The 21,905-nt window shown below is 42.5% G+C and overlaps 1 protein-coding gene across 3 annotated transcripts in view; it reads left to right on the top strand.

Moving 5' to 3' along the window:
• panx2 (pannexin 2) overlaps positions 1 to 20,845 on the top strand; it is a 53,826-nt gene extending 32,981 nt beyond the window's left edge. For 2 of the 3 annotated variants that reach the window (XM_073066384.1, XM_073066387.1), the window contains 2 exons: positions 2,199 to 3,635; positions 19,987 to 20,845. In XM_073066384.1, the coding sequence (XP_072922485.1) occupies positions 2,199 to 3,635; positions 19,987 to 20,348 (1,799 nt within the window). In that variant the 3' untranslated portion in view covers positions 20,349 to 20,845. The remainder of the gene's footprint in view (positions 1 to 2,198; positions 3,636 to 19,986) is intronic. The other variant, XM_073066386.1, reaches the window with a different exon arrangement.
• Positions 20,846 to 21,905: the final 1,060 nt, after the last annotated feature.

A 21,905-nucleotide genomic window follows, 5' to 3' on the forward strand; every position in this document is an offset into this window, starting at 1 on the left:
AGTGTTTTACATTCAAGAAAACATAAGCCCAGCCTGCTTAATCTCTCCTTAAATGACAAGCCCTCCATCCCAGGAATAAATCCAGTGAACTTTCATTGCATTCCCTCTCTTGCAATTATATCCCTCCTTGGGTAGGGGGACAAGATCTGTGCACTTTATTTCAGATGCAGTCACAATTAGTCCTTAAATATTTGGAGCCAGATGTCCCTCCTCTTGTTAAATAATCCTCTTACAGTAAAGGCTAACATATCATTTGCCTTTCCAACAGCATGATCTGTGTTCAGTGATTTATCTACAGTGATCCAGATCCCTTTGAACATCTGCCTCTACCCTGAACCCACACCAATATGTTAACCACAACACTGCCTGCTGTAACTTAGTGTAATAGTCTTGTGGTGCCTCACTGAGAATCCAAATAACCCACATCTATTGATCCGCCCCACCAACCCTGGTTTTTCTGCTCAATATAACCTCTAAAAACTCTAACAGATTTTAGAAACATAACTTCCACTTCATTTACCCAATCCTATTGATTTCTTTTCTCGGTAGTCCTGTCACCATTTCCTTAATAATTGATTCCAGTAGGTTCCTTATTGTTGATCTCCACATCACAATTCCAAGGTTTCTATATTTCACAACAACTAGAAGGAGGTCAGTTTCCAATGGAACCCAAGGTGGCTCATAGATTAGTCCCATTCCCAAACTAATTCTCCCGTAACCTATTCTTCCTTCATTACCCTCAACACTACATTGGGGGGCAATTTACAGTGGACAATTATCCTACCAACCCCCGTGTTTTTGGGATGTGGGAAAAAACTGGAGCACCTGGTCATGGGGAGAAAGTGTAGTCCCCACAGAGACAAAGCCAGAGCTCAGATTTCACTAGAGATGTGAGATATCAGCTCCATTAGCTCCACCACTATGCCATCCACGTGCACTCTCTGGATTTTCTGGAGAAAGTTAACTATTGAATGGAAATAGAAAAATGGAAGCTCCCCCCCCCCCCCAACAAAGCGTTCCTTCCACAGGCTCATACATCAAAGAATAATCAAGTTATAAAACAAATCTGTATCCCTAGCAACAGGAACCTTCCCAACAAAAGGTTAAATGCAATTACATTGTTAAATCAATTAAGCCGCATATTCCAAAGGATGTAATTTTAGGCCAGACTGTAGCTTAAAATGTGCATAACAGTCATCATTATTATGTGCCGTGTCATATGATGTGGGCGGTCATGCTCTTCCATCTGTCTTTAATCTGAGAAGTTCTAATAAACTCTTCAAAACTTTTGCCTGTCCATCCCTTGATGTAACTCATGAACGTCATGTGCTGTCAACCACAACTTCTTCTTCCATCAGTTTTTCCCATCACTGCAAGATGTTTGAGCTTCTCTTTCCTCACTAGATGTCCCAGAAATTCCAATTTCTTTTTCCTAATTAATGATATCAGCCTTCTTCTTATTCCAGCTTTTTACAACACTTCATTTGTTACTTTGTCCTTCCGTAATATTTTCATCTTACTTCTGAAAAATCCCATTTCTGCAGCTTCAAGTCTTCCCTCATTTTGCTTTGATATTGCCCAATTTATGCTTCCATATGTTAGTGTGAAGTGAATGAAGCACTGTAACACTCTGAGCTTGATACCCATAGAGATTATGTTATTCTTTAGTATCTTGCTCAAGTGCTCAAACTTAAGAATCTGAATCCTTCTTCTAATTTCAACATCAGATGTTATCGTGCACCCTAAGTGAATGAACTTCCATGCATAACAGTATTAGAGCTCTATAAAATAGAGAGCAGTATGGTAGCGTAGCGGTTAGCACAACGCTTTATGGTACAGACAACTCAGGTTCGATTCCTGCCACTGGCTGTGAGGAGTTTGTACGTTCTCGTCGTGACTGCGTGGGTTTCCTCCGGGTGCTCCAGTTTCCTCCCACAGTACCGGTTAGTAGGTTAATTGGTCATTGTAAATTATCCTGTGATTGGGCTGGGCAGTGGGACTCAAAGGGCTGGAAGGGTCTATTGGCACTGTAGCTCAATAAATAAATAATAATTTGTGATTGGCTCTAAGGGCAGATGTCAACATAAAGAAATAAAATGTCATGTAATTGATGGTGTTATTTAAAATATTTCTTTTACAGAACACCTTTGACAGTTATTTTTTTAAGTACAACTGTGACTTTTCTCTCTGCTACACAGAGGAGTCAATATACTGTTACACGCCGAGCAATTTCACCCGCGACCAGGCTTTGTACGCTAGAGGTTACTGTTGGACTGAGCTGAAGGATGCTGTGCCAGGGGTTGAAGCCAGCCAGAGGCCTTCCTTGTTTGAACACAAGTTCCTTCCCTATGCACTACTCGCCTTTGCTGGGATCATGTACATCCCTGTCCTGGGATGGGAATTCCTCGCGTCTACCAGGCTGACTTCCGAACTGAACTTCCTGCTTCAGGAGATAGACAACTGCTATCACCGTGCTGCCGAGGGGCGGGCTCCGAAGATAGAGAAGCAGATCCAGTCCAAAGGGGCGGGCATCACGGAAAAGGAGAAGAGAGAAATCATTGAAAACGCCGAGAAGGAGAAGAGTCCGGAACAAAACCTTTTTGAGAAATACTTGGAGCAGCGGGGGCAAAGCAATTTCTTGGCTAGACTGTATCTCTCAAGGCAGTTGTCGGTTGTATTCTTGAGTGTCATCCCAATCACGTATCTCTGTACTTACTACGCGAATCAGAAGCAGAATGAATTCACCTGCCCCTTGGGGGAGCCCCCAGACTTGTCCAGCAATGAGATGCTCCACGTCCGTGTCAACTGCAAACTTCCTTCAGTGCAGATGCAGCGCATCATTGCCATTGTAGACATTGTTCTGCTCTGCTTCATCAACCTCATCATTCTGATAAACCTAATCCATCTTTTTATAGTTCGAAAGTCCAACTTTATTTTTGATAAACTACACAAGGTTGGAATCAAGACTAAAAAACAGTGGCTGAAGTCACAGTTTTGCGACATTAATATTTTAGCAATGTTTTGCAACGAAAACCGCGACCATATCAAATCACTGAACCGCTTAGACTTCATAACAAATGAGAGCGATCTAATGTATGACAACGTGGTGCGGCAATTGCTGGCTGCTCTGGCCCAGTCCAACCACGATGTCACTCCAACAATGAGGGATGCAGGAATTCAGACAATTGATCCCAGTGTCGACCCGGCCGACATCGACGGCAACGAGCAACTGGTCATAAAGAGGCCCAGAAAGAAAATGAAATGGATTCCAACCACAAACCCACTGCACCAGCCTTTCAAAGAGCCTTTGACTGCCTTGAAGTTTGAGAACAACAAAGGAGAAAAGCCCAAGCCAGTGCGGCGCAAGATGGCGACAGACAGCCTTGCAGCTCCTCTCCTGGACTCCACTCCAAAGTACTTCCAAGATCAACCGTCCAATAAAAGCGAAGGGAGCGTCTCTGCTAATGGTGAGAAGAAGCACAGTCGACACTTTTCTTTGGATGTTCATCCTTATATCCTTAACACCAAAAAGACAAAGCCTGAAAATCAGGCAAGTTGCACATCTAAGAGTCAAGAGGGAGACTTCTTACATTCAGAAGAGAACATGCTGTCACACGTGGCATCTCCTATCAAAGGTGAAGTGTGAGTTTACTGAATATTATATGGCAGAAATTGTCTTAAAGGATTTGGGCAGTTGGAGAGTAATGTTTTGACTGTGGTTACTTGCTAACTATGCATTGGACTATCTCTTCAGGGTGTCTTATATCAGGGGTTCCTCACCCTCTTTATGCCATGGACCCCTATCATTAATCGAGGGGTCTGTGGACTCCAGGTTGGGAACTCCTTGCCTTATATACTTCCATTGCATAATCTAGATATTACAGATCCATATCAAATAGATCTTTACCTCTGAAGCTGGTTATGAGGTTGTGGTGCATGGCGTTTACTGGGCCTGAGGTTCAGGTGATGGGTTAGGTGTTATTCCCATTGGGATTTCAATCCGGGACCACTGTGAGTGCTCCTCTTCCACACAAAGTCTCCAAATCGGATTACCCTTTCTGTTGCATGGTGAAAACGATCGAAATCTGCAAATTAGACATAGTTTGGAGTAGAACTTACCAAAGAGGTAATATGAGTATTTTGCATTATCAGTGCAAAGAGTCTGCCATCAAATGGTTGTCACAAATTGTTTTGGTGAGAATACTATCCAAACATATAAAGCCTATATTCTTAACCAAAGAAGCCTGTACTTTTTCAGAAGAACAATTCTTTTTCAACCAGCAAATTATTCATAATAATACTTCATATTCTGACCATGATTGTGAGTTCTGTGTAAATCACTTTTTGGGGTGCTGCAGTAATGGAGCAGTTAGCACGATGCTATTATAGCTTGGGGCATCCCAGAGTTTGGGGTTCAATCCCGGCACCCTCTGTAATGAGTCTCTGTATGTCCTCCCCATGGGCTTTCTCCTGGAGCTCTGGTGCCCTCCCTGTGTCCAGAGACATACTGGGTAGGTTAATTGGTCATTGTAAATTGTCCCCAACTAGGTTAGGGTTAAATTAGGGTTCTCGGGTTTTCCTGGAGGATGCAGTTAGAAGAGTCGGAAGGTGCAGTATCTCTAAATAAATAAATTCATGATAAGGTTGGTGCTGGATCCCAAAATGTTGAATTTGCAGAATGCCTACAAGATGGCTTTTTAGAGCAGGTTGTGGTTGAGCCCACTAAGGGGTTATAAATTCTGGACTGGGTGTTGTGCAATGAACCAGAATTGATTAGAGAGCTTAAGGTAAAAGAACTCTTAGGGGATCAGTGATCATACTATGATAGAGTTCACCCTGCAGTCTGAGAGGGAGAAGTTAAAGTCAGATGTATCAGTATTACAGTGGAGTAAAGGGAATTACAGAGGCATGAGAGAGGAGCCGATTGGAAGGGGACACAGCCTCAGAATAGAGGGACATCCATTTAGAATGGAGATGAGGAGGAATTTCTTTAGCTAGAGAGTGAAGAATCTGTGGACTTCGTTGTCACAAGTGGCTGTGGAGGCCAAGCCATTGGGTATATATAAGGCAAAGGTTGATAGATTCTTGATTAGTCAGAGCATGAAGGGTGACGGGGAGAAGATCAGGAGAATCGGGGCTGAGAGGGAAATGGATCAGCAAGATGAAATGGTGAAGTAGACTCGATGGGCCAAATGGGCTCCTACATTGTATGGCACTATGGTCTTATAACTGATGAAATCTAATTTATTTAATTCTCATCACTATGTTTTTCTTGTAACTTCCAATTGATGATCTAGAGTGTTTAGTTTTCATTGCACAGAAACATCTCATCTCTTTTCAGTTACATGCAGTCAAATTTCACAAAAGAAAATGATTTCAATTAAATTCAAATAAGTTCATGGGTTTGTTGCACACCCAACCCACCATACGTGCTGAAGGACAAAACCTTTCTGACAATAAACATTGTCACAGCTCATAAAATAATTGGCAACTCATTCTGGAGTTTCATTAACAACCCAGGAGATATCATCACATTCCTTCAAGTTGCCTTAATGCATTCTTACAGTTTCTGGACATCTCCCTACACTCTCCCCATCCAATCAACTGACACCATCTCTAGGAGCCTTCTTGTATATAAACAAGTCAAGTCAACATGCACGGAACAATTTCTGATGTAAAGGATTGTGCTTTCAAGAAAGGTGTACAAGGTGATTGGTTGCCATGGTACTGTAGCAGTTAGCGCAATGCTATTTCAGCTCAGGGCATTCCAGAGTTCAGAGTTCAATTCCAGTGCTGCTCTGTAAGGAGTCCCCTTCCAGCCCGTGGAAAGCATGGGTTTTCCCCGAGTCCTCCGATTAACACCCACTGTCCAAAGGCATACTGGGTAGGTTAATTGGTCATTATAAATTGTCCTGTGATTAAAGTTAGGGTTATTTGGGGTTATGGGGTTGCTGAGGTGGTGTGTCTGGAAGGACTGGAAGGGCCTACACTGCACTGCATTGCTAAATAAAAGTGACGAGAGGCATACATAGACTGGACAACTAGCTCTTTCTCTCAGGGTAGAAATGGCTGATACGAGGGGCCTAACTTTAGGTGCTTGGAGGAAAGTGTAGGAGGTGGTCAGAGGTAGGTTTTTTTACACAGGGTGTGCAGGGGTGATGATAGAAGCAGATACATTAGGGACATTTAAGAAATTCTGATTAAGCCACATGGATGAAAGAAATAGATGGCTATGTAGGAAGGAAGGGTTAGATTGACCTTAGGAAAGGTTAAAAGATCAACTTGACATCATAGGCTGAAAGGCCTGTACTGTGCGGTTCAGTTCCATGTTCTATGTACTATTATTGACCATGTGATAAAGGCTCAACTTGGCATACAATGGAATCATTTTCATAATTCTGGTAATTATTTGGGTGTTTCTCATCACTGGTGACATTTCTTCACACTCCTTACTGCAAAACAAACAGTCTGCTTCAAATGCCACACCTGGCATGTCAGGCCTGTACAGGCAGGCACTTCCCAGCCTTCACCCAGCTAATAGGAGTCACCTAGCAATCATTTCCAACTCATCACCTGCAGCCTATTTAAACCCAGTTCTCATCCATAGTCCTTGTTCACCCATTAAAACAGCCAGCCTCAACCAGTTGTCCTAGCCTCCAGTTCCCTTGTTGCCTTGTCATGTTAAATATCTTTCTCTCCTGTTTTGTGGCCCCCTGTGGCTTGTTACTTTGCAGTTTATTATTAAAGTGATTGTTCACTGCTATATCGTCTCCACCTCTCTGTGTGTTTGGATCAAGCCTCCTTTACATTTTCTGATACAATGGGTCACCCAACAGAGTTTGCTTGCTGAAAGGAAGTTGTCTGTCTTAACAAACACACATATCCAGAAGCCAGAAGAAACCATTGACCATCCACTCACCACTCTTAACCCACTCTGCGTCTCGTTGCAGTAACCCCATGCCAGCCATCATCCTCCCTTGGCACCCCGGTGCTGAAGGATTCAACAGATCTCCAACACAATGCTGCAATGTCCTGTTCCAGTGCATCTTGCACTTCGGGCTCTAGCCGACTCCGTATTCTATGGATCAAGCCAAGATTGCCTGCGTTATCTCTCTCCTGACTGCGCAAGCTCTGGCCTGAGTCACTGCTAATTGGGACAATGAGACCACCAGCTTGAATAAATATGAGGAATTCATCGCTGAGATGCACCGGGTTTTCAACTATCCAATAAGTGCATGGGAGGCAGTGGATCAGATGCTTCACCTGCATCAAGCCTCATGCTCAGTGCCAGATTACACCGTGGAATTCAGGACCCTCACAGCGGAGTTCAGTTGGACTGTGGAAGACCTGCTGGCTCATTACCATCACAGCTTCTCAGAGAGCTTGAAACACAAGCTGTCCGCCCGGGAGATGCCCACTGACCTCAAGAGCCTCATCACTCTGGCCCTCCATGTTGACAAGCATATTATGGGATGACCCTCCAGCTCATTAGCCAGAACACCACTTTCATTCCCAGAACCATTTCAGGCTGCAGGACCCTCATCAGAAAATCCTCCAGAACCCATGTAGATGGGGAGAGCTCCCAAGAGCACGAGCATTGGTGGAGAAACAACTTGTGTTCTTACTGCAGAGCCACTGATCAGCCGCACATCAAGTGCCCACTGCATCCAGGAAGACAGCACCTTCAAGTAGAGACAAGGAGCCTTCTATCTGGTAATGTCCACCCTACCCCTTATTCCAGCATCATAGCTTGTCTCACTCTCTCTCTGTCCTCCTCCACACCCTGATGGCTCCATGCACACAAGAGGCTCTGGTGGATTCCGGTGCAGACAACTTTCTGGACCAGACTCTATCTGTGCAGCTTAGACTCCCTACCAAGTCTATCTCACACCCTTTCTGCATCACAGTTATTGACAGACGTCCTTTGGTTAGAACACACACACAATGTGCTCGAACATCGAAGAACACCCTGAATCCACCCAATCCGACTCACCCAACACTCCTCTCATCTTGGGTTACCTCTGGCATCCACAACTCTCACTCCGCCTGGTCATCTGTCTCACTGCAGGGGACCTACCTGCTGGACCAGCTGTCTGCAACCTCAGATAACTTCATCCTGTAAATCTGTGGGGACAGGGGAAACCCTCGACCTCAGCAAACTCCCACAGGAGTACCACTACCATGCCATTGCTTTCTGTAAAAGGAAAGCAAGCACCCTGCAGCCACACAGATACACCTCCTCCTGGGTACTGTCCATCCCCCAAGTTATCTGTCCCTCCCTCTCCCCTCCTGAGACCCAAACCGTGAATGACTACATCACCGATGCGCGACAACATGGATTCATTCATCCATCTCAGTCCCCAGCTGGTACACGATTCTTCTTCATCAAGAAGAAAGTTGGGGGTCTTTGTCCCTGCATTGACTACTGTGAACTCAACAAAATCACCATCCAGAGCTGCTACTCTCACCTTTTGGTGGATAGTGCATTTGTAAACACTCTGCTGGGCCCAAATCTTCACCAAACTGCATCTATAGAGTGCATCAATCCAATCTGCATCTGCCAGGGATGAGTGGAAGGTGGCGTTCATAACACCCACTCACCACTACGAATACCTGGTGATGCCATTGCAAGTACTTGGTGATACCTTTCAGACTTTCTAACAGTCCAGCCGTTTTCCAAGCCTCCATTCATGAGATCCCCTGAAACATGTTACACAGTTTTGTGTTTGTCTACCTGGAAAACATCTTTATCTTCTCCAAGGACCCCAGGACCACATTTGTCACATCCATTCAGTCCTTCAATGTCTCCTCAAAAACCAACTGTACTGCAAGTTAGAAAAATGCCAGTTTCACACCCCAGTGATTTCCTTCCTGATTACATCCTTATACCCTAAAGCATAACCATGGACCCAGTGAAATTGCTTGCCATCATCGACTTCACCACCGCTCCCATTCTCTTCCATCCAAACCCCTCCGGTCCTTTTGTGGTAGAGGTTGATGCTTCTGATGTGGGCACCAAGGCCATCCTCTACCAGCAAGGACCAGATGGGAAGACACAGGCTTGTGCCTTCTTCTCATGCAAGTACAACTCCATAAAACACTGTTATTGAGTAGGAGACAGGGAGTTGTTTGCCATCAAATGGGCCTTGGAGAAATGGAGACATTGGCTGAAGGGGAACATCAAGTCCTTCAGCCCCTACTAGTCCCGCAATGTCAATGGTCCCAAATCACCATAGAATCATCACGGCTTTACCACTTTCCAATGGAGCCACAGTGATCGTGACAGTGGTGGAGCAGTTCTCTAAGGTGGCCCATGCCCCAAACTTCCATCTGCCACTAATAGAGTGGACCTGGTTCTTCACCATGTAGTTCACCTCTACAGCTTCCTCAAGGATATTGTGTCAGCCCAGGGTCCACAATTCATCTCCTGATTCTGGCAAATCTTTATTCCTTCCTCTGCACCTCAGTGAGTTTGTCCCCTGACTATCATCTGCAGACCAATGGTCAGTCAGAAGGAGCTGTCAACCATGCCTACTGCCACCAGGCCAACTGCCAGCAGTGCCCAGCCAGACTGCTCCAGCCTGAGGACCCTGCCTGGCTGTCCACCCAAAATCTGCTCCTGCAAGCTCTCCCCCCCATTCTTCGTTCCCTTCAAGGTCATCTGTCCCATTGATCCAGTCACTTACCATCTCTAGGTGCCACTATCCTTCGAGATCATACCTACATTCCACATGTCTTGCCTCAAGCTCTTTCTCCAATGACCACTTGGGCCTGCACCTTCGGAACCAAGAATGGTGGAAGAACATCTAATGTGCATGGTTTGCTGGCTGATGGATTCATGTCATCGTGAATAGGGTGTACAGCTGCTGGACAACTGTGAAGGGTACAGCCCAGAGGAGACGTTTTGGGAGCCATTGGTTTTAGGTTTCATCTTGGATCCATTGCTCATCAAGGAGTTCCACCGGACCCATCTGAATCGTCCTGGACTGTCGTGTGCTGGCTGTGGGGTGTAGGTGGTCCTGTCAGGCCTGCACAGGCAAGCACCCCCCAAGTCTCCACCCAGCTAACAGGAATCACCTGCCGCTTGTTTCTAACTCGTCACCTGCAACCTATTTAAACCTAGCACTCATCCACAATCATTGTTCATTCATATGAACTAGCCAGCCTCAACTACTTGCCCCCTGGCCTTCAGCTACCTTGTTGTTTTGTCGTGTATCAGTTCCCTCTTGTTTTGTGGCCTTCGGTGGCTTGTTGTTTGCAGTTTATTATTAAAGATATCATTTCCATTGCTCTGCCTTTGAGTCAAGCCTCCTCTACATTTCTTGACATAGTGTCTCATGCTCCTCACTCTTGAAGACCTTCCTCTGTGAGAGGATGCCTTTGCTTCCTTCCAATGCTCCATTCGAGGTGCAGGGAAGATCTCCGCTGTCTTTCCCACCTTCAGCTACACACCTACTCACTTCCACATTGGGGTTCTTTACAGAGGAAGGAACAAGTGCCACAGTGACAAACAGGAAAGAAATGCAGCAGAGTACGGAAAATGGAACAGGTGGAATGGAAAGAACTAAGAAAAATGATGTGAGGCTTGAGAAGAATCTTGGAACCATGCTCCTGAAAAAGAAAATAGTTTGTACAGCTGTAGCTCCTTAAAAGAACCTTGAAATTATTTCCAATTTTCTTTTTTTTTGAGAGTCCTGGAATGTTTTTGTTAGATATATCCACCCTTTTTTTGAGACATTCACGAATATTCCATACGCATATTCCAAATCACTGTGCTAGGAAGGTGGTACTGCAACACCCTGTGGAGAACGAAGGGCACAACAAGGCACAGAAGGCACAGTCAGCCGATGCAACCAAGGAAGACCCCAGTTTGTGATGTTTGTTTGTATCGCTGGACCCGGACTTCTGAGGTCAAGACAGAGGAACTGTCCAAGTGCAAAAGCTTTTGCATTTTAAAACTCTCTCACATCAGTTTCCTGTCATCATTGGAGACGATAGACAATCACCATGTATGTTAAAAAGAAACTTTTCAGTTGCCCTGACTGTATTAAATCCCCGGTTACCAACTCTGCTATGAGTGAAAAGAGGTCCCTTTAATAATATCAAAACCCTTGACAAATCACATATTCATCCTCTCTTAATAGAACACCCTAGATTGCTAATTAAAGTTCCTTATCCCCAATACCAGTTCAGAAATCTCCACTGAAATCTCTCCAATTCCGTGATATCCTTTCCAATACTTGCTTCCCAATATTCTGAATTAATTCAGCAATAATCTATGAGTCATACCCTTACTTCTGTGCTCTATGCGTTCATTTATAAAATCTGTTTGCTTTATTTATAAAGAGTCTTATCAATGTATCGTGTTTCCTTCAAGCATTCGTGCGAATTAACATTCGGGCCTCTTTGGTCTGGAAATTTACTTAAATGAGACAGGACGACAAAAATGAAGAGCAGTAAGAAGAACAAAGAATAAATTATGAGAGTGAAGAAAATAAGGAAAAGATTTCATTTCAAAAGAGCCAAAATAGAAGAGAAGATGGAAAGAGACAGTGGAATATTTTGAAAATTGACCATCATCTAAGACTTAGATTCAAAGTGTTTTATTGAAGGAGTTGATGAAACCACCCAACCAAATGATTTGCTAAATCAGTTATTTGTTAACTGATAGTAGACTTCAGAAAGAGTAAAATGAGGGAACACACACCAGTCCTCATAGAGGGATCAGAAGTGAAAAGAGTGAGAAATTTCAAGTTTCTGAGTGTCAATATCTCTGAGGATCTATCCTAGACCCAACGTATCAATGCAGCTATGCGGCTATATTTCATTAAGAGTTTGAGGAGATCTGGTATGTCACCAAAGACACTCGCAAATTTCTACAGATGTACATTTTAGTGCATTCTAACTGGCTGTATCACTGTCTGGTATGGGGTGTTGGGGGGGGGGGGGTGGGGGGCTACTGCACAGGATTGAAATAAGCTGCAGAGTTGTAAACTTAGCCAGCTCCATCACGGGCACTGGACTCTGTAGTATCCAGGACATCTTCAAGGAGCAATGCCTCAGAAAGGCAGCATCCATCATTAAGAACGCCCATCACCCAGAGCATGCCTTGTTCTCATTGCTAACATCCAGGAAGGAGGTACAGGAGCCTGAAGAAACACACTCAACAATTCAGGAACAGCTTCTTCCCCTCTGCCATCAGATTTCTGAATGGACTTTAAATCCAGGAACACCACTTCACTACTTTCTTATTTTCATTTTTGCACTACTTATTGAATTTAACTATTTTATATATATATACTATAATTCAACTTCTTTCTATTATTATGTGTTGCATTGTACTCCTGCCAAAAGGCAATAAATTATACAACATATGCGGTGATATTAAATCTGATTCAGTCCAATACAGCTGAGGGATTTTTGAACTTCATAACAGCAACATGTATTCCAGAAAACAGAAGGATGAAGAAGGAAGCCAGAGGGATGTGGAGGAAGTATTTTGTGGAATCACCAAAGGAAACATGTTTCATTTCAGCAGATGATAAGAACAGAAAGGAAATAAAAGTATAATGTGGATATAACACCTCGTGTTGATAATTGCTGGGGTCACCCAATCTTGTAAAGACACTGCCCAGAAGAAGATAATGGCAAACCACTGCTGTAAAAATTTGCCAAGAATAATCATGGCCATGAAAAGACCATGATTGCACACGTCATTTGAAAACAGGCACATAATAATGACGATGATGATGATGAAGATGTTACAGATTACATTCCAGAATGTGTATTACCCATCCCTAGGTAATCTCATATACTTGAGGAGAGGAGGCTCTTGAGTTGGGAATATATTATGGTGAATGAAGGCACAAACATGGTTCTGTTTAAGAGCAACACACACAAAGTGCTGGAGGGACTCTACAGATCAGGCAACATCTATGGAAATGAATAAACAGTCAACATTTTGGGTTCAGTCCCTTCTTCGGGACTAGAAAGGAAGACCATAAGATATAGGAGAAGAATCTCAAGTTTGTTCCACCATTTCATCATGGCTGATCCAATTTTCCTCTCAGATTCAATCTCCACCTTCTCCCCGTATCTCTTCATGCAGTGATCAATCAAGAATCTGTCAACCTCTGCCTTAAATATACACAAAAACTTGACCTCCACGGCTGCCTGTGGCAAAGAATTCCATAGATTCACCACTCACTAACTAAAGAAATTCCTCTTCATATCTGTTCCATCTACTCTGAGGCTGTGTCCTCTGATCTTCGATTCTTCCACCACAGGAAACATCCTCTCCACATCCACTCTATCAAGGCCTTTCACAATTTAATAGGTTTCAATGAGGTAACCCCTCATTCTTCTGAATCCTGGTGAATACAGGTCCAGAGCCATCAAACACTCTTCATATGACAAGCCATTCAATCCTGGAATCATTTCTGTGAACCTCTTTGAACCCTCTTTTCTGTCAGCACATTGTTTTAAGATAAGGGGCCCAAAGCTGCTCACAATACTCCAAGTGAGGCCTCACCAGTGCCTTATAAAGTTTCAACATTACATCCTTGCTTTTATATTCTGGTCCTCTTGAAATGAACATTGCATTTGTTTTTCTCACCACTGACTCAACCTGCAAATTAACATTTAGAGAATCCTCCCAAGTCCCTTTGTGCCTCAGTTTTTTTTTGTATTTTCTCTCTATTTAGAAAATAGTCAGCCCTTTCATTACTTCTACCAAAGCACATGACCATACATTTCCAAACATCTGCCATTTCTTTGCCCATTCTCCTAATCTGACTAAGTCCTTCTGCAGGGTCTCTACTTCCTCAAAACTCCATGTCCCTCCACCTATCTTCATGTCATCTGCAAACTTTGCAATAAAGCCAACAATTCCATCATCCAAATCATTGACATATAACGTATAAAGAATCGGTCCCAACACAGACCACTGTGGAAAACCACTAGTCACCGGCAGCCAACCAGAAAAGACTCCCTTTATTTCCACTCTTTGCCATCTGCCAATCGGCCACAGCTTTATCCATGCTAGAATCCTTCCTGTAATACCATGGGCTCATAACTTGCTAAGCAGTCTCTTTGTGGCACCTTGTCAAAGGCCTTCTGAAAATCCAAGTACACCACATCAACTGATTCTCCTTTGTCTATCCTGCTTGCTATTTCTGCAAAGGTCCAACAGATTTGTCAGGCAAATTTTTTCCCTTGAGGAAACCATGCCGACTACAACCTATTTTATCATGTGCTTCCAAGTTACCCTGAAACCAGATCCTTAACAATCGACTCTGACATCTTCTCAACCACTGAGTTCAGATTAACTGGCCTACAGTTTCCTTTCTCCTGCCTCTCACACTTCGTGAAGTGTGGAGCGCTATTTGCAATTCTCTAGTCTTCTGGAACCATTCCAGAATCCAGTGATTCTTGAAAGATCATTACTAATGACTCCACAATCTCTTCAGCCACCTCTTCCAGAACCCCAGGGTATATACCAACTGGTATAGGTGACTTAACTGACTTCACACCTTTAAGTTTCCCAAGAACCTTCTCTCTAGAAAAGGCAATTTCTCACACTTCATGCCCTCTGACACCTGGAACTTCCAGCATACTGTTAGTGTCTTCTACAGTGAAGAATAATACAAAATGTTTGTGAAGAAAAAGAATTTCAGGATGTATATTGTATACATTTCTCTGACATTAAATGTATCTATTGAAACCTATTGAAATACTTATTCAGTTCATCCATGATTCATTGTCCCCCATTACTACCTCTCCAGCATCATTATCCAGCAGTCCAATATCCACTCTTGTCTCTCTTTTACACTTTATGTATCTGAAGAAACTTTTGGCATCCTCTTTAATATTATTGGCTAGCTTATTTTTGTATTCCATCTTTACCTTCTTTGTGACTTTTTAGTTGATTTCTTTGGTTTTTAAAAGCTTCACAATCCTCTAACTTTCCACTAATTTTTGCTCTATTATATGCCCTCTCTTTGGCTTTGATTTCCCTTGTTAGCTATGGTTGTGTATCGTGTCTTTAGAATACTTCATCCTCTTTGGAATGTCTATATCCTGTGCTTTCCGAATTGCTTCCAGAAATTCCAGCCATTGCTGCTCTCCTGTCATCCCTGCCAGTGTTCTTTTTCAATCAGTTCTGGCCAATTCCTCTCTCCTGCCTCTGCAATTCCCTTTACTTCACTGTAATACAGATACATCTGACTTTAGCTTCTCCTTCACAAGTTTCAGGGTGAATTTAATCATATTATGATCACTTTCCCCTAAGGGTTCTTTTACTTTAAACTCTCTAATCAATTCTGGTTCATTGCACAACAACCAATTCAGAATATCTGACCCGCAAGTGAGCTCAACCATAAGCTGCTCTAAAAAGCCATCTCGTAGGCATTCTAGGAATTCCTCTTCCTGGAGTCCCACAGGAACCTGATTGCCCAATCAAGCTGCATATTTTAACATTGACCTTTTGCTATGCATTTTCTATCTCACATTGTAATTTGTAGATCTTACATAGAACTTTATATACAACTCCCATCAGGGTCTTTTTACCCTTGCATTTCCTTAGCTCTATCCACAATGATCCAACATCTTCCCACCCGATGTCACCACTTTCTAAAGATTTGGTTTCGTTTTTTACCAATAGAACAATGCTGCCACCTCTGCCTTCCTGCCTGTCCTTTTGATACAATGTGCATCTTTGGATATTAAGCTCCCAGCTATAATCTTCTTTCAGCCATGATTCAGTGATGCCTACATCACGATACATGCTAAATCTGTAACTGTGCTGCAAGTTCATCTACCTTATTCATTATACTGCACGCATTCAAATACAACACTTTCAGTCCTGTATTCATCCTTCTCAATTTTATGTTGCAACTCATCCCACTGACTGCAATTTTACCCCATCAACAGCTTCTCCTCACTACACATTATATAACCATATAACAATTACAGCACGGAAACAGGCCATCTCGGCCCTTCTAGTCCGTGCCAAACGCCTACTCTCACCTAGTCCCACTGACCCGCACTCAGCCCATAACTCTCCATTCCTTTCCTGTCCATATACCTATCCAATTTTGCTTTAAATGACAATACCGAACCTGCCTCTACCACTTCTACTGGAAGCTCATTCCACACAGCTACCACTCTCTGAGTAAGGAAATTCCCCCCCCCCCATGTTACCCTTAAACTTTTGCCCCCTAAATCTCAACTCATGTCCTCTTGTTTGAATCTCCCCTACTCTCAATGGAAAAAGCCTATCCATGTCAACTCTATCTATCCCCCTCATAATTTTAAATACCTCTAATACATTGCCTCTGTTTATAAACCAGCTACCTCATCTTCAGCACAGGAAGGGGGAAGATGCCAGAATAAAAAAAGGTGTGGGGAGGTGAAGGAGAATAGCTAGAAGGTGATAGGTGAAGCCAGGCAGGTGGGAAAGGTAAAGGGCTGGAGGAGAAGGAATCTGATAGGAGAGAAGTGTAGACCATGGGAGAAAGGGAAGGAGGGGCACTGGGGTATGGGAGGGTGATAGGCAGGTGAAGAGAGGAGGTCATAGTGGGGAATAGAAGAAAAGGGAAGGTGGGGAATTTTTACAGAAGGAGAAATCGATGTTCACGCCATCAGGTTGGAGGCTACCCAGAAGGAATATGAAGTGTTGTTCCTCCACCTGAGAATGGTCACCTCATGGCAAAAGAGGAGGCCATGGACCGAGATGTCGGAATGGGAATGAGGATAGGAATTAAAATGGTTTGCCACCAGGAAATTCTGCTCTCAGGACCAGCAGACATGCAGATATATCAGCTTGGCAGCAGATCCCGCTGCACATCAATAAATATCTGAAAACTGTATGTCACAACTTTGCTTTGGTAATAAAGCAACAACATAACTTTGTTGACCCTCATCACAGGCTTGCACACCAAGAGCCTGAAGCAAAGCTACAAGTATTGCTTTGAGAATCCCATCTCTGAACAAAACTAGTCTTTTGCAATAGGTAAAAAAACTGTCTATTCAGCATGAACTTTTGCACACCTGACGAAGTAATCTGTTACCGGGCAGACAGGAACTCAAGGCAAAAGGAAAGCTTTGACAACTACCGGAAGTGAAATGGAAGAACAAGCCATATTGTAGAGGAAATATACCTTCTGATACTGTGGAAGTAGAGGTCCTACGACAAAGAAAAATTAAGTTCCTGGTGCTAAATAAATGCAGACATACCACTCCAACAACTAGCAAATGAAGAAGAAATGCAGTCGCATTTAAAAATTATTTTGGATGTGAAATCATTACAAGGATGGTTTGTTGCCAAAGTCCAGTTACCTTTTGGGGAGCTCATTTCAAGCCCCTGGAACTAGTATCTTAGGGTCCTTCGATGAGGTGGAGCTGTGAATTCAGAAACTGTTACCACAGCAATAACAGATCAGCTGTGGTGAGCAAGGTGAATGGTCTGCTAGTTATCAGGAGAAATGGGATTAGGCAGAAACATGGTCATCATGTGATAGTTCAGCCATGATTTCATTCAATGGTGGAATGGTAGAATTTATGTAGGTGTAATACCCATATTTCTTTCTACTTCTGATGTGACCAAGCACAGAACTGCATGCCTACCATTGGTCTTTTATGCTTTTCTGTGTCTTTCATGCCTTTTTCCTTTTACCTAAGCTGGAAGGCCCACGTTTTAGAAAGTAGGAGAACTTTTTAAAAAAATCACCCTTGGGATGTCAGCAAAACCCAGATTGGTTGGGTAATTGGAGCAGTGATGGAATAAGAAGCACATTACATTTTCCAAGCCCAGATTTGCTCTGCCATTCAGGTGTCTCATTGAATTGACATCCACAGATATAGATATATAGTATTTGATTCTTGCAACCCCCACACCAGTGCTTGTATACAAACTTGGCTCATTAGCTAACTCTGCTAACAGCCAGGTGACTCAGCAGTGAGGAGGCCACCTTCCATAAGCAACGCACAGCTAGAGTCAGTATGATTTGGGTTCAATTAAACAGGGAAGTTGGAAAGTTCCAGGGAGGAACATTAATTGTAGTGAATGCTGTGTGAATACTGCCCCATGCAAAGTTATCATTCTCCAGAAAAATAACAGATTGTACACCGGCATAAAATTACAAAGGAAATATATTTACCAATATTTCAACTTTAACAAACGTTTAGCAGAAAAAGAAATGAAAAATAAAAGGGCCTATTGCAGTTAAGCCAGTCCAAATGTGCACATAAACATTGGAGCTCGTTTCTGGAGTAGTCGGGTGTATCATTTTACTCACATGCTGAACCCACGTTCTGCATGAAAGACACCAGCCACAGTTCGAACATTCCTCGAAGACCATCTGAATGAACTGACTAACTCAGGAGCACTGGCACTTCCTCCTTAGAACCATTCATCTGCACAAAGCACGTCTTACTATGAGGTCTCTCCTTCGAGCGGCATTCTGTGGCATCTTCCCTTGTGCTCCACAGCTCCTGCCGAAAGACCCCAAACCAGCCACTGTCCTTCAGAAATCTGATCCTGCCCAGCTCCCCCAACTCTTCCATTGCATCCCACTGGGCAGAAAGTTACAACACATACCAAGGCAAACCTGATTGGCTGACACAACAAAATGGCTCCGTATCTTTGGCTGAAGCCAAAACACTCTTACACACTGCTTTTGCAGGATATTGCTAAAATAAAAGTATACCTCACAGCATAGCAGTAGAAATCTTAAACAGGGCATTACATTCTCTTTATTGACAAAGTTAACAACTTCACCTGAAAGTCAATTACTTCATGTATCTTCTTCAGACAATGCAAGCTCTGTAACAGTCAATACAAACAAACCCTTATTTTCTTAAATTATGGTTATACAGTATGGTCCTACTTATAATTTGGATTCAATGATTCAAACTACATTTATTATCAAAGAATATATGCAGCACATACCCTGCAATTCGTCTTCCCATTTACAGCCATGAAACAAAGAAAACCGTGGAACCCATTCAAAGAAAAACAACAACACCACCCCCCCACATGTAAAGAAAAATCAAATTGCATAAATGGCAGAAAAATGAGCAAAGTACACAGACGATAAAAGATCTAACCACAAAGTCAACGAAACACTCCAGGGATATTCATTTTCAGTTCATTTCAGTTCAATCTACTGCTGTGTTATTCGTTTACTGCAGGCCACAGATAAATCTAATTACAGTTTAAGCAGTTTGGGATCATCTACACTCTGCTATTACTGAGACCATACTAAGGGGAATGGCCCTAAGGAGAGAGAATGTGTTAGGCTTGGGATATGTTATTAAAGGTTGAGGTGAGGAATTGGGAAACATATTGAGAAATGGATAAGAATAAAATTGACAAAAGGAAATTTGAATTCTGCGCTGGAGGAATTTTCAATGTGCTTTCCATGTGAGCTGAGGGGGAGATTATTTTGCAATGCTCAATTCATAATGACATAGTGTTGGGAGGCATAAGGAAATGTTTCTGATGAAGGACAAAAATTGATGGAATTAGAGAGTCCATCATAAATGGCAAGATTAAGGAGACATCATATGACAGAGAATGTATATTAGGTTTTTAATGTTTATGAAATGTGTACTTTGATACTTTCTATGTCTAACTCAGGGTTTTTCTTTATTTTTACAGAGTTCTATTTATATTTTACTTTAGTAGTCCTGCACCAAGATTTAAGATCTTAAATCTTAATTTAAGGTCTTAAATCTTGGAGCAGGAATGTTAAAGAAGAATGTTACTTCCATAATCTCAATTTTTGTGCAAAAACAGAAGCGATTGTTACATTCCCATAACCTGAAGTAACAATTAACATTGATATATATGCTGAATTATACATATTGGTCTGCAGATTTATCTAATTGTAATTATAATGGTTAAGAATCAAATGCAAATATTAAAAAGAAAATTCGATGTTTTTTTTCATGGCTGTTTGAACTCTAACAAGTTATTTCTCATAGATAGTAATCTGTTTGAAGGAGGTGCTACAAGCAATATTAAATGTTCATCAGAGAGCTGCCTAACGCTACCTGACAGTAGACCTTACTGTACCAACTACACGAACAACTTGCCTACGGCAGAAAAAGCTACCCGCGAAGCAAGACCACAATTCAACCGTAACCCTACTCTCCCACTCATCGACATCCAGAATATTCAGACGCTCTATGAAGACCACGAAGATGAAGCATTTGCCCCCAGCTTGCTAAACGCTAAAGTAATTTCCTCTGCAAACACAGAGGATCTACCCATACATTCACCAGAGAAGATATTACTCACTACTTTTGAAGATCCTGTAGTAATGGTTAGCACAATAGAATATTAGCATATTAGGTATGCTGTAGTGTCATTCTTCTCATAAGGCTGATAATGCATCATTGAATGATGACATTGGCACAAGTAATAATCTCTCCATCAGTTTAGGTAATGCTTAATGCAAATAGTACTCACAATGTGTCAATGTGGTTTCATTAGATGCAAGATGACCAACAGGCATGCTTCCTAACCCAGAAAAAATATATTTAAGTCAACAAGCTCTCAAGACTCAACAAACTTTATGGTGCTTAGCTTTATTAATTGTATTTTGGGTTTTAAAATCTATCCTAAAACTGTCAGCAACGTGATGTGACAAAGAAGTGATGGACAAAAAACTGGAGTTGAAGGGCAAATGGTTGATGAACTATAATTGGCAGAGATTTTCTGTCAGAGTGCATGAACATGCCAGTGCTGTTGGAAAGAGACGGTCAGAGCAACTAGAATGAAGGAATCTTCACTGGTTCTTTGTTCGAGATACCAATAAAGAACCAATAAATGTTTACACAGTTTATTTTTACACATTTTTAATAGTAGATCACTACATGAGGAGAAAACTAATTCATAGGACAAAAATGCAATAAACAGAGATGACAACCACAAAACTCCAAAGCAGCTGAAACCTCCAGCTTTTAGTTAAGTTTTTAAGGACTTTTACGCCTTACATTTTTATTTCACGGAAGTTTTATCCAAATCAGTAGAGTGGTGTTGTATTTCTGTATTCCATTTCTTAGGAAGCACAAATACATCTGCTCTACAAGTGAAGGATAGCAATAAATGTTGTCTATGGGATGCAAAAGTCACCATTATGAATGTAACCAGCGAGTCACGGCCAGTACTTCCACTTTACTGATCTAGTAGTGTTCCACATCTCAGCTGTGCTTTCGGTCTAATTGTTGTTGCAGGATAGTCTCACTTGATGTCAATTAATTAATTCAGCCTAGCTTTAACAGAATTTAACACATAGTGCACTAGCATGTCATTACCGACTAGAGTTTTATAACGTTCTAACAGAATGGTTAGAGTTACTTAGATGGGCAGATTGGTTTCAGCTCTGGACCCAGTGTACTGGCTAAGTGTACTGCACTTAGAGTATTGTGAGCAGATTTGGGCCCCTCCTCTAAGAAAAGCTGTGCTGGCACTAGAGATGGTCCAGAGAAGATTCCGGGAATGAACGGGTTAATGTGTGAGTAGCATTTAATGGCTCTGGGCCTGTACTCGCTGGAGTTTAGAAGAATGGGTGGGGGGGGGGAGGAGGAATATTGAAAGGCCTAGACAGAGTGAATGTGGAAAGAATGTTTCCTTTCGTGGGGGAGTCTAGGACCAGAGGAACATCCATTTAGAACAAAGATGAGGAGGAATTTCTTTAGCCAGAGAGTGGTAAATCTGTGGAATTCATTGCCACAGATGGCTGTGAATGCCTTGTTACTCAGTATATTTAAAGAGGAGGTATTGGGGTTCTTGGTTACTCAGGGTGTCAAAGGTTATGGGGAGAAAGCAGGAGAACAGAGATGAGAGGGATAATAAATCAGTCATGTTGGAATGTGGTGCAGACTCGATGGGCCGAGTG

The sequence above is a fragment of the Hemitrygon akajei genome, chromosome 14 (assembly GCF_048418815.1).
Source record: "Hemitrygon akajei chromosome 14, sHemAka1.3, whole genome shotgun sequence".
Classification (NCBI taxonomy): Eukaryota; Metazoa; Chordata; class Chondrichthyes; order Myliobatiformes; family Dasyatidae; genus Hemitrygon; species Hemitrygon akajei.